We start from the raw sequence: 13,859 nt of genomic DNA on the forward strand, positions 1-13,859 counted from the left end.
CACACAGTTATACACATGTACGCACAATTAAGCCCTCCTTTATCTCAGCATCTGGATCCTGAGTCAAACTCCCTCCTTTTAAAGTGAATTACAAATGTCATCCTGCCCCTCTGCTTCCCGTCCTCTCTCCGCTCTTAACACGCTGGCTTTAAACTGTAGAACCTGTAAATTACAGCGGTTAGGTAGATTTTGCGTTTAGATTACAACTCACTGGGGGGGAAATGTAGGTTCAGGTTGTCAAAGTGAGGATGTATGTGTGGGTGGTGCCAGACCACACAGCCGCAATTTCAAAGAAAGTGCCAAATCCTCCTCCTCCTCTACCCTTCCCCCTCATTTTAACCTACAGTTTTTTTACATAGTAAAGATATAGCAGTCTGAGCTGGAGATGTCGATAGAGAAAGTTGGTATCTTTAGGAAGAAGAGGAATTTTAACATCCAGCAAGGGAAAGAAAAAGAGGGAAAAACAGACAGGCTGCCAGATCTAAAAAAAAAAAGTGAATAAAAGCAGAGACAGCACTGGTGGAACAATTAAACTATGCCTGCAATGATGCTTGTGATCTATTTTGGCCCTGTCACAAATACGAGCTCCCCAATCCCAAGGAGAACGACATACGCATGACAGATGAAGAACATATCTACATCAATTACCATAAATGATGTCACCCATATTTATTAGGTCCCATCTCAGAACATTTAGAAGACCGTGCCATAAAAAGGTTTTACTGCTGGCATGCAACTCAATTGGGGGGGACAATACGAGGTGAAGTACCACGAGACCCACACAACAACCGGCTCTCAAGACAGCAGCCGTGGGGTATATAGCAAGAGGTTGCTACCTCAACATCAAACAGTCTGACAGCTTTGAGAAGTGGCCCTGCTAAGATTTTAATTGGACTCATAAAAGAAATATGGAGCTTATCCTAATTAGGCCTTAGTGTGTGTGCATGTGTGTGTGCATGTGTGTGTGCGTTGACAGAGTAAATTAAAGAGACTGGTTTAGCAAGAGGGAATGAACATATGAGCATCAGAGAGAAAGTCTATGAGCAGAAAGTGTGTGTGTGTGGCTGTGTGTGTGTGGATACAAACATGCCTGCCACTCTGTGATGTATTATAATTGTGTTATGTCTGATTTCAGACCAACATGTCATAACATGGACTCATTTTCTGTTGTATAGCTCCACTTTTACAGTGTGCATTGAAGAATATATTGCATTTGACATCATGTCATAAAAAAATGCTTTCATGGGCTTATGGTGACCACATCAAATATTTGCTTATTGTCGCTGGTTTGTTAACCTTCACTCTGTTTTTTTTCCTCCCTTAGCAACAACCCAAATATATATTTAAAAAAATAAATCTGACTCACCTGTGCAGCCACATGTGGTGAGGAGCAGTACGACTGTAAACAGCAGCATCTTTGCCTCAGAGCATCAAAATCTTTTCAAGTCATTTCTCTTTTCTCAGCACTGCTCTCCCCCCATGCTGTTCTTCCACTTCTTCTCCCCTTACGTTCATGGGTCCCCACATACCATTCATTTACAAGGTGCTTCTAATACCCCCCCTCTCTTCTCAAACAATGGCTGGCAAACTTTCTCACCTCCAAGGTGTCCAGAGGAGTAATAAATAAAACAAACAAGTTATTTTCCTTCCACCACTACCATTTTGTAGCCTTGGCTTGCATCTATTGTTTGAAGGGAGAGCAGGATGGATGGCAGTGAAACACACTTCTTTGGACACACACACACACACATCTGCACCACCATCAGCACTCACCTTTTTACCAGTTTGCGTCAGAACCGTCCATCAAATCAGAGAGTGGAGCACTTTCCCCCACTCAACGCTGCTCATCTTTTTTTTTTTCTCCACAATGCATCAAAATCAAAGTGTTTTTGTCTCTGTCCTTTGTGGATGATTGTCTGTCAGCATCTCACATAGGTCTGAGCTTTGTAGTCAGCTGCAGGAAATGTTCAATTGGTTTTAGAGCAGTCAGAGAGGGCAAAAGGTTCGGAGAGGAGTGGAGATGCTGTACATTAGAAAGATATGCAAATAAAATATTGATTGATGTCTATAAAGGGACACTGATACTGTGGATATCCTGAGAGACACATCTGTATTCAGGATGGTCAAACAGCTGATGGGAGACCAAAAAAAAAAAAAAAAAATGTAATCAACACACACACACCCGCACACACAGACACAAGTGTGGTGTATACCTACCTTGCATTCCTCGCCTTCCACTCAACTAAGCACTCCGCTTACCCCAGATATCCTCCACATCAAAGAGCTCGTATTGCAGAAGCCATCACACATTCACAGAAAGATTCAGGAGTGGGGGGAGAGAGAACCAGAGGGCCGGGAGGGAGGTGGAAGAAGGGCTGTGAAGAACAGCAACAACTCTCTTTCTGCATACAGAAGCATCATTCAAAACAAATCACTTGCAGCTGCTGTTTGCCTCACCTGGCAAGACCTTGGACCAGGCCAGGCAGAGGCAGAGACACGACATAGAGCTGATTCCCAAATCGGCTTTTACTTAAGTCTGACTGCAAGTAAATGAAGGCTAAGAGGAAGATTACTGCTCATAAGTGAGGACGTGGTGGAACAACATACATTCAGCGACCTCTTCCTCATAGCTTTTTGTTTTTTCCTTTTCTGACCGCTTGCCAAAGAGAGTTCCCCTCTTTCCTGCACGGCCACCCAGGCATGCTGCCGGTGCTTATGGGAGGATCATTGTGTCAGGTGGTGAGGTCAGGAGACTCCACGACTGGCGCTTGAGGTCAGACGAGCGTTTATTTTTCTAGGCAGGCCCCTGTCCAGAAACATCCTCTGCAGCGCCTTCAGTGTGTCTTCCAGGTGCTGAGCAGGCAGAGTGTTAGCGGCACGAAGAGAAATGCTGCATTCAGTCAACTCATTTTAAGCTTTTCATTTCCATTTATAATTTGGTTATTTAGGTCACACATTCATGCACGGATTATCAATAAGGAAAGACATTAGCTGGGGTTCAAACTAGACCACCCAGGACACTGTATGAGGAGATAAAGTTGTAACTCACAAGGTTTTAAGTTATGTATGAGCTACATTAGTAATGTACAAGCAGCCTCTTTCTTTCTTCTTCTTCTTCTTCTTCACAATGGGCAGTGCTGAGACCACATCCAGACAAAACTTCCCCACATATTCAGTTGATTGTTGTTGTGGGATAGTCAGAACAACACATCTGGGCTTGTCACTTGCATATACACCTATAAAGGCTACCAAAAGAACTATAGATAACTATACATAAAAGAACTATAGAACTAGAACTAGAACTATAGGTCTGGAAATTGTATCACTGCCTCAAAAAATAAGAAATATTCAGCCTTCCAGCAACCCAGAATAAATGCTGCAACAGATACACAGACATCCCAGGATTATTTTATTCGTTATCTGCTCGCTCTCAGGATCCATCCCACATCTGACAGCCTCAGAAAACATATCTCTGAGCTTTTCCCAAAATGTCTTTCAATTTTCAGTTGTGTGGTTCCATGAATAAAATATTCTTCCGTTACATGTTGCACTTTTCCTCGAGCTCAAACATTAAACAATTAAACAAGACTTAGTGAGACTTACTTTGCTAAGTGTTTCTTACATTAAATCAAGCCCCTTAGCAGGCCAAACGCTGGCATGTATCCAGCAAAATGTCTTAATATGATTTTTTTTCCCACTTGAGGTAAAATGCTAACAGCTGGCGGATTGGTGGACCTCCATGAGAAAGAAAGAGCTTTTCAGCTAAGGCTGTTATCAGGTATTTTATTGTGTGCATTTTACAGGCAAAGCTGCAGATTATGTTTAGTTTAATGTTTGCATGGCAACATTTTAATCTGAGTTTCCATTTAGCTTGAAATATAATTGCACTTAAGTGCACTTAGATTGTATCAATATTCTTGGCCTAGCTGTCTGAATGTTTTATGGGAACTTTACTTCTTTCTGATTTGAACTGATTCTTGGTCAAGAACTATTTAAAAAGTCTGTCTGTGGGAGAAAAGAATAAAAAAAAATCCTCATATTTAAATATTCCGCTGCCCCCCCAGCCCAATCCACCCGAAATTTGTTGGAGAAACATAAAACTACGTGACAACAACAACTCTGGTCGGGAACAAAGGTTCGAGGAACCACTAGAGTGCTTTATGTCAGGCCGCAGTTTGACTTGTTTCTGCTTCTAAGACGTGAATAATGAGTCTGAATACATCCATAACAACAGGACACATTATAAATTTAATTCACCATAGAGCGTCCTAATGGAACCCAGATTGTTTCAATGTTTTGTTTTCATGTGCTTACACAGTACTTTGTTAAAGCCATTGTGTAATGAGTTGGTGTGTAAAGGCCATAATTCATCATGGTTGAAATTCTGAAAATTCTGAAAACGTAACCCTTCAGTTTGTGCCTAACCTTTTGTTGCTCCTCAGCTAGATTTTAAGTGTTAGCCTGCTATGTTACTTTTATATCCAGCATTGGTCAAGAAATATAGCCCCCCCAATTTATGTTTTTTATTCCAATATTTAAAACAAGCTTCATAACATTTTTGCTGTTTACAACTGTTCATATAAATCCTAGATGAAGAGAAAATGAAAATTTTTACTAGAAATGCAGACGTTTTATTTTTCACAAAGGGATGAACGGAAAACAGCAGCAGCTTTACTAGTTCTGAGATAGTCTCATTATACACTCAACAAAAATATAAACGCAACACTTTTGTTTTTGCTCCCATGTTTCATGAGATGGACTTGAAGATCTAAACTTCATTCCAGATACACAATATTACCATTCCTCTCAAACATTGTTCACAAATCTGTCTAAATGTGTGATAGTGAGCACTTCTGCTTTGCTGAGATAATCCATCCCACCTCACAGGTGTGCCACATCAAGATGCTGATCTGACATCATGATTAGTGCACAGGTGTACCTTAAACTGCCCACAATAAAAGGCCACCCTGAAATGTGCATTTTGTTTCTGCTTTATTGGCGGTCTGGGGACTCAGAACCAGTCAGTATCTGGTGTGACCACCATTTGCCTCATGCAGTGCAACACATCTTCTTCGCATAGAGTTTATCAGATTGTCTATTGTGGCCTGTGGAATGTTGGTCCACTCCTCTTCAATGGCTGTGCGAAGTTGCTGGATATTAGTGGGAACTGGTGCACGCTGTCGTATACGCCGGTCAAGCACATCCCAAACATGTTCAATGGGTGACATGTCCGGTGAGTATGCTGGCCATGCAAGAACTGGGACATTTTCAGCTTCCAAGAATTGTGTACAGATCCTTGCAACATGGGGCCGTGCATTATCTTGCTGAAACATGAGGTGATGTTCATGGATGTATGGCACAACAATGGGCCTCAGGATCTCATCACGGTATCTCTGTGCATTCAAAATGCCATCAATAAAATGCACCTGTGTTCTTCGTCCATAACAGATGCCTGCCCATACCATGACCCCACCACCACCATGGGCCACTCGATCCACAACATTGACATCAGCAAAGTGCTCACCCACACGACGCCACACACGCTGTCTGCCATCTGCCCTGAACAATGTAAACCGAGATTCATCCGTGAAGAGAACACCTCTCCAACGTGCTAGACGCCATCGAATGTGAGCATTTGCCCACTCAAGTCTGTTACGGCGACGATCTGGAGTCAGGTTAAGACCCCGATGAGGACGACGAGCATGCAGTTGAGCTTCCCTGAGACGGTTTCTGACAGTTTGTGCAGAAATTGTTTGGTTATGCAAACCAATTGTTTCAGCAGCTATCTGAGTGGCTGGTCTCAGACGATCTCGGACGTTAACCTGCTGGATGTGGAGGTCCTGGGCTGGTGTGGTTACTCGTGGTCTGCGGTTGTGAGGCCGGTTGGATGTACTGCCATATTCTCTGAAACGCCTTTGGAGACGGCTTATGGTGGAGAAATGAACATTCAATGCACGAGCAACAGATCTGGTTGACATTCCTGCTGTCAGCATGCCAATTGCACGCTCCCTCAATGCTTGTGGCATCTGTGGCATTTTGCTGTGAGACAAAACTGCACATTTCAGGGTGGCCTTTTATTGTGGGCAGTTTGAGGTACACCTGTGCACTAATCATGATGTCAGATCAGCATCTTGATGTGGCACACCTGTGAGGTGGGATGGATTATCTCAGCAAAGCAGAAGTGCTCACTATCACACATTTAGACAGATTTGTGAACAATGTTTGAGAGGAATGGTAATATTGTGTATCTGGAATGAAGTTTAGATCTTCAAGTCCATCTCATGAAACATGGGAGCATAAACAAAAGTGTTGCGTTTATATTTTTGTTGAGTGTAATTATCTGGGAGCTGTAGCCTGTCATGCACAGAAAGTCTCTTTATTAAAGAGCCAATTCACTTTTAAAGCGGTAAAAGATTAAAAAAAATATGGATGAAAATTAGTGCAGTTTGCTTTTTCTCACTTTGCCTGTATGTATTCTGTCTTCCTCCCTCATGTGTCTGGGGTTAACTAGGGATTCTAGATTGGCCATAGGTGTGAGTGTGACTGCTCGCCTCTCTCTCTCTCTCTCTCTGAGCAAGGCCTCAACAGAGTGCCTGAGTGGTTGTTTCTGCCTCAAAATCATTGTCTGTGAAATGTAGGCACTTAGGCACCCTGTAGAGGTGACCCTTTAACAGGTACAGATGTGCTGGTTGGATGATAATCTAACAAGAATGTCTTAAAGTAATTTTGAGGTAGGAAAAAAACACTCATTTGAGTGTCGAAATTTTGTCAGAGTTGACCCCCAAAAAGATATAGTTCTGGATGTAAGCAGCACAAGCAGCGAGGAGAGCGAAGACGACGCGCCTGCAGCTCAGCGCACTGAGAAGCTGGGACGAGGTGGTCAGCATCGCAAAGGTCAAATTGCACATACCTATAGCTGTTTTCCTACAGTCTATAACGTAATAATAACACATGCCTTGCACAATAAAATATGCAGTATGTCGTGCATACCAAAACTGTTGGTAATGATGCAATTATTCACCCTTTTTAATATGATAGAAGCAGATTTTTACTCTACTACTCTACACTTGTGTTTTGGCAGGTTTTTCTGATGATAATAGAAAAAAGAAGCAAAAACAGAAGAAAAGCAAAGACAGAAAGGCAAGAAAGAGGTAAATAAATATGTATTGCCTGATGTCACACTGAACGTCGTGTTAACTGGTCACTCAGCAGCAGAAAATGTTGCTAAATGGTGGAATATTATGGACTCTCCAAGTGACTTTTTCTTTTCTCTCTAGGTCTAATTCATCATCTAGTGATGAGGAGGAGGTTTCTAAAAAGAAAAAGAAGCACAGTAAGTCAAGCTCATCATCTGATGAAGATGACAAGAAGAAGAAAAAGAAACTAAAAAGCCACAAGACAGGCACTTTGTTGAGGCCTTAATCACTTTTTGGCAGGTGGAAAATTCAATTTATGTGGTGTATTGGCCCTTTAAAGGGCTGGTTGGACGATAATCTGTTAGATATCACAGAAAAGGATCAAATCACGTAGTTGTGAGGCAGAAATAAGCCCCTGGGCTTACTGTGGGAGCCACAATCACTTTTTTGCAAGCAGAAAACAATGATTTTGAGGTTTATTGACCCTTTAAAGGGGTCTTCATGGGTATAAAGGGGCTGGTTGGATGATAATCTGTTAAATATCACTGACAACAATTACTTTTGAGGCAGAAATAACAACTCAGGCACTCTGTAAAGGCCTTATTCACTTTTTGGCAGGTGAAAAACAAATTAAAAACTTCATGGGTATAAAGGACTTGGTTGAATTATAATTCCTACAAACAAAAGCCTATGAAAATGACAAACTGCAACATTTCCTAGACTTCACCATTTAACAAAGTAATTTGTCTGCTATTATACCTGTGGACATGAAGGTGAGTATGGTAACAGTGTGGTTGAGACCAAACAGCCATAGTGCAAGCTACAGACGATGCAGCTTTAAGGCTCTGTGCACGCTCCCATGATGGAAATCTGACACTAGCTGAGGTACACACTGAGCTTTGTGCAGGTATTTCTCAGGTTTGTGCCTCAGTTTCTGAGCACCTTTTCTTTATAGCTGGGTGCCAGGCCCTATTTAAAATGTGAATAAGATGCAATGAAACCTTGAAGATGAATGAGCTGAAGCATTGACTTCAATTGTTTTTTAGGCAGAGGTATGTGCTGGTGAAAAAAGAAAATAGGTCATAAGAATAAAAGTGGAAGAAGCATCTGGAATAACAGTTTCAGATTAGCTCTGTTAAAGTGAATGAAATGTGATATTTACAATAAATTAATAGCCAGCAGCACCTCAGCCATCTTAGACAGATAATTTTTTTTCCAGTGTGTGTGTGTTTTTTTTTAATAACTGAGTAATGACATTTTATGTGCATGTTTTGCAGTATTGCTGTTCTTTCTCTTTAACTACACATATCATGGCACTAGTGACTGTCTCTTAGTAAGTGGTCTTTGCACCTTCCAGTGGCAGGAAAGTGAATTCACTGCAACTGGAAAAACAGCTGCACAGACTTTTTAGTCTAATATCTGACTCGAGGTAATAAACTGACAGATAAAGGATGTGGCTGTGTCTTGTTTTTTCTTGCACTTGTTCAGGGTCAGCTGAGATATGACAGCTGAAGTTACTTAAACTGGATATGATAAACGTTGACATGAGATTATTGAGTTAAAGGGTAATTTTTTACAGCATTAGGAGTGTGTTAGATAGAAATGAAAGGTTGAAATGGCACCAGTAAACATATAGGACATTACAGAAGTAGTGATAAGAAACCAAATGCATAACATATTTTTAACACTATAACATGTGCAGCAGGTGTACATGTACCTCTGTCCAGTGGCGTAGTGTCATGAGTGTTTTAGTGACTGCAAGAGCAGAAGCAAAGATAAGGTGAGGTGTAATAAATCAAAGTTCTCCGCCTGAGTTGAACTTCAGATCGTGAGGCATCATCAGATTATGTAACAGTGCAATCATTGCATTTATTTTTAAAGCTAATTCAAGTATTAAATCTCATGGTTGTAGAAACAGATGTATCATCAAAAGATATTTAGATTGTGAGTGTGTCTGTGTGTTTGTGTCACAGCCACAGACATGATGATGAGAGCATGTCTGGGGGCCCCTGCATCTGTCAACATTTTCCATCTGCCAGTCTGCCTTCAATTAACCCCTAACAAAAAACCACAACTGGTCTTACTGGGAAAGCCATCAGACATGGCACTAAAGATTTGTGAATTTGTGTGCATTAATGCTTTTGAATCCTGGAAAAAGCATAAAAAAATAGTATTTAATGCACTTTATGATGGTTAAAAAATGTAGACACACTCTCCAGATGGTAATTCTTGGTCTACACCTTAATTATACTTTAAAATAACATCTGGATATTAAAAAAAAAAACAAAATATAGCCTAGTTTAGAACTGAGTTACTCAGACATAATGTATAAACACTTAAAAATAATATCTGCTGATTTTATTTACTCTAAACACAATTGTGGATGACTTGCAAAGTGACAAAACAACAGCCCACAGAGACTAAGAAGAGTGGTTATGTTTTGGACCAATGTTCCTTAAAGCTGATTTTTAATGTTTTTATCGTCATCCTGTGTAAACCCATAAACCTACTGCAAACCTCCGTCCAGTAGGTGGCGGTAGTTTACCACTACGTGGGTTTTCCAGTCAGCACAAGGGGGAACTCGGAAACAAAAAAAGACAGGAGGAACCCTGTAGCTTCTAGAGCAAATGTTTCCGACCGACCATGTTTTGTGTGCGGACTGTTAGAAATCAGGTTGATTCGCGCCATAGCAGACACAAGTTTGGTATTTTCCAGCTTTATCTTGGAAAATAAAATGGCAGCTCCGGGTAAGTGTGTGGTTTTAGTAACGTAACGTGTATAAGTTTACCTTTTCTTGCGTGGTGAATGTTAAGTTAACTCTAAAAGCTTGGAACATAATGGTTAAACAGTGTGGCGCTAACCCTAAACCAAAGCAGTGAAAGTCAAACAAAGTGTTTATATCCAGTGCTGCTGATAAGCTGTTACTCCTCCATCTACACCAAGAAACAAGCAAATTATTTAAGTAGACTGCATTTACTACGCAATAACCTTCGTGGCATTCAGAAGGTCTTAGTACGTTGTGTTGATGTGGCAGAGTATTGTTAAATATTACTTCAATGGGTGCTTCGGACAGATACTAAATTACTCTAAACTTGCATAATAAAATACTTATTATTTTACAGGTCCAAATAAGGACAACATCAGAGCTGGGTGCAAGAAATGTGGATACCGTAAGTAAAGCTAAATTGATCTTCTTCAGAATTCTAAAATGTTACCAAAGAAGACAAACACATGTGCCACTGTGCAGGTAGTCACTATGCCCTCTCTGACTTTGATTTTTCAGCTGGGCACTTAACATTTGAGTGTCGAAATTTTGTCAGAGTTGACCCCCAAAAAGATATAGTTCTGGATGTAAGCAGCACAAGCAGCGAGGAGAGCGAAGACGACGCGCCTGCAGCTCAGCGCACTGAGAAGCTGGGACGAGGTGGTCAGCATCGCAAAGGTCAGATTGCACATACCTATAGCTGTTTTCCTACAGTCTATAACGTAATAATAACACATGCCTTGCACAATAAAATATGCAGTATGTCGTGCATACCAAAACTGTTGGTAATGATGCAATTATTCACCCTTTTTAATATGATAGAAGCAGATTTTTACTCTACTACTCTACACTTGTGTTTTGGCAGGTTTCTCTGATGACGATAGAAAAAAGAAGCAAAAACAGAAGAAAAGCAAAGACAGAAAGGCAAGAAAGAGGTAAATAAATATGTATTGCCTGATGTCACACTGAACGTCGTGTTAACTGGTCACTCAGCAGCAGAAAATGTTGCTAAATGGTGGAATATTATGGACTCTCCAAGTGACTTTTTCTTTTCTCTCTAGGTCTAATTCATCATCTAGTGATGAGGAGGAGGTTTCCAAAAAGAAAAAGAAGCACAGTAAGTCAAGCTCATCATCTGATGAAGATGACAAGAAGAAGAAAAAGAAACTAAAAAGCCACAAGAAGAAAAGCAAAAAGAACAAAAAAGAACAGGGGAAGCATCACAAAAAGAGAGAGAAGAAGAAGAAGCATGAATCTTCTTCCTCTTCCAGCTCCAGTGAGTCCTCAGAAAGTGACTGAACCTGCTGAACGTGCAGCCTCTGGATGTCGAGCATTATTTATCTTCCAGTTCATAAAAAGTGTGTGTTGCTCTCATTTTAATGGGTCACCTCATCTTGTTGCACACACGTTACAGACAAGACAAGACAAGAGATTAAATAATTCATTGACCAGAACACAGTACAGCACACTTGATCCATGTAGTTTTTGTATCTTGCAAATAAGAAAAAATGTACTGCATTCTAGAAAACATTCAAAGCCTGGGGTGGATTTTCTTTGCATTTTTCACAGTTGGTAGTTTGCCATGTAAGATGCAGTCTTAAGTGTTTAATGGTGCATTCATAAAGTCCTGTCTGTCCTGTGATCTATACAAGTTGTTGACATTTTTAAATCCAGATAAGAAACATTATGCATGGAAAAGGTCTGGACACATTTGGTGTGAATTCTCTACTGGCTTATATATTGTTCATTTTGACTATACACGTATCAAAAACTTATCTAATGTAAATCCCAACCCTACAGTCATTCTAGACCAGTAATAAATGAGAGTCACACTGACTTGTATACTTGGCTAAAGCATAGGTCATTGATTACAGTCAGATCATTTCTGCCGTTTGCAGCAGTTGTTCGATTGAACTCATCAGTACAAATGAAATTTCCAGAGGTGTCTGCTGAGGCAGTGCAGCCGGCACTGGACAGTTACATTGCATTCCGAAATAATGATTAAATCTCGTTTCTTGTCATTAACTGAGCATCTTTATGTAGCTCTGTTGTTTCCTATTCAACCTTTTGGTTAGTATGTAATAAAATCTATATTTGTATTGAATTCTCATTCTGGTTTTTTACACATTCCTGATTGTGTCCATACATTATATAGGCAGCAAGTTATTGCTGATATGTGTGTCACAGTAAGGTAAATGGTGACTGCATTCAACAACTATCCCACACAATGCATTTTCCCCCATGCACCAGATGTACTGTATAAATAGGAGGCAGTACGGTGTTGTTTCAGGTAGAGGGCAGCAGCGCACCTAGAATGTGTGAAGCCCTGACTTAATTGTTAAGACAAGAATATAAAATGTGTTTTTTGTTTTTTTATAATAATACTTTGATTGCAAATGTATTTGTAGATGTTAAATAATGTGCAAAAAATGTATTAGGGCATTTTAATCAGAGCAAATAAGGTGAAGAAAATAATAAAATAATTTTCTTCACCTTAAAAAAGAGCTCAACTGCAATAATGTAATAACCTTCGATATAGGTCTATAAGATAACAGACAAATTGAACTATTTGAATGTAAATATGAGACAAACCCTAAAAATGTATTTTTACTCCACCTGGTGGTCATGGTGTGAACATTCAAAGACTGAAGTGAGTCACCTTAGATTACTGCCATCTTTCCTGGTAATGTGGAGGAATGGAGGCAGCTAAACTGACTTTCAGAAACATCCTGACTCCTGTTTGATTTGCCAAATAATCATGAATAACAAGTCGCTGAGTGACAACACCCCCCGGCATGGCTTCCTAATGGAAGAGGCCCCTGTGTCAAACATCAATCTTACTCACTAGAGTAAACACAGGGAGTCATGTAGATCACGTCCTCACAAGGACCAGTCTACGTATTCAGCGCTATTGAATCCACGCAGTCACCTAGACCGCCCTGTCAAAGCCTGCAGCAGACAAATGCCATGAAGTTCAGAGCAGTTTTCAGAGAGTTTCAGGGCTGTGGCCTCTCAGAGGACAATCCATCAACAGGAGGTCGGAGTCGGACCTCCTCCTTATAGCTCAGACAGCTTAGGCAGCTAAGGCCTGAAGCACCATGGTGGCCTGCACGCCGGTGCCATAATAGGCATCAGTTTGATTATCGCTTCCTTTCTCTATGGTGTCATCACGACATGATCCGCCGAGTCTAAAACAACAAGGCATTTTGGAAGCCCTTGTGCTTTTCTCTATCTGGGCTGTGTGACAGGTGTTTATAAATAGACCATTAATTTCACTTTGCCTTGGGGAAGGGGATATCTGTTTAAACATCTGCAACATCCTGACAGCTACATGCATGGCTGCTGATCAGAACCTGGCATTATGATGAGACATATCCCGCTCCTTAATCATTTTGAGGTCTGGAGAGCAATTTTTTGGGGGGGATTAAAAAAACAACAACAAAACAATGTTCAGACGTCGCTGACAACCAGGTGAAGACAGACAACCAGTGGATGAAGTTTCTGGGAATTAGGAGTTGATGTGATGTTTCGACTCCTAAGGGAGCAGCAAAGATGATGGATTTGCAGTTTGAAACATGTCTCCGATGCTAAATTTGCCATCAGTAGAAACTCAAACACTCCATAAAAGAGCAGCTATACCTTTAGTGTGACATGTTTTACCTGTATGTCTGTCTATGTTTGTGTTCAGGAGCTCATTCGTAGACTGTAATCTCATACAGCACACAGTGTGAAGTGGCTAGAAATGCTCCGCTGTAAATATCTACTATTTATTTTATGCCAGTTGTCATGTCACAGGAAGTAGCTGCTTCATACTTAAGTTTCCATGTAGTTGTTTAGCTGGCTTGGTTGGCATTAGCTTTGTTTTCCTGCTTCTCCAGGTGAGTCCACCATTTCCATCCTTTCTTCGACTTTCATTTACCTCCTTCGACTACACTTTGCACTGTCATCCTCTAGTTGTC

The 13,859-nt window shown here is 40.7% G+C and overlaps 1 protein-coding gene and 1 long non-coding RNA gene across 2 annotated transcripts; both read left to right on the plus strand.

Moving 5' to 3' along the window:
- The first annotated feature begins 7,098 nt into the window (after positions 1 to 7,098).
- Positions 7,099 to 7,399, plus strand: LOC114434721 (uncharacterized). The gene is made up of 2 exons (XR_003670502.1): positions 7,099 to 7,151; positions 7,278 to 7,399. It is a non-coding gene; the product is annotated as an uncharacterized LOC114434721 (long non-coding RNA).
- A 2,353-nt stretch (positions 7,400 to 9,752) lies between these two features.
- On the plus strand, positions 9,753 to 11,339 carry srek1ip1 (SREK1-interacting protein 1). The gene is made up of 5 exons (XM_028404085.1): positions 9,753 to 9,883; positions 10,259 to 10,306; positions 10,420 to 10,578; positions 10,766 to 10,835; positions 10,962 to 11,339. The coding sequence occupies exons 1-5, from the start codon at positions 9,871 to 9,873 to the stop codon at positions 11,197 to 11,199; spliced, it is 528 nt and encodes a 175-aa protein (XP_028259886.1). The 5' UTR covers positions 9,753 to 9,870; the 3' UTR covers positions 11,200 to 11,339.
- The last annotated feature ends 2,520 nt before the right edge of the window (positions 11,340 to 13,859 follow it).

The sequence above is a fragment of the Parambassis ranga genome, chromosome 4 (genome assembly GCF_900634625.1).
Source record: "Parambassis ranga chromosome 4, fParRan2.1, whole genome shotgun sequence".
NCBI lineage: Eukaryota > Metazoa > Chordata > Actinopteri > Ambassidae > Parambassis > Parambassis ranga.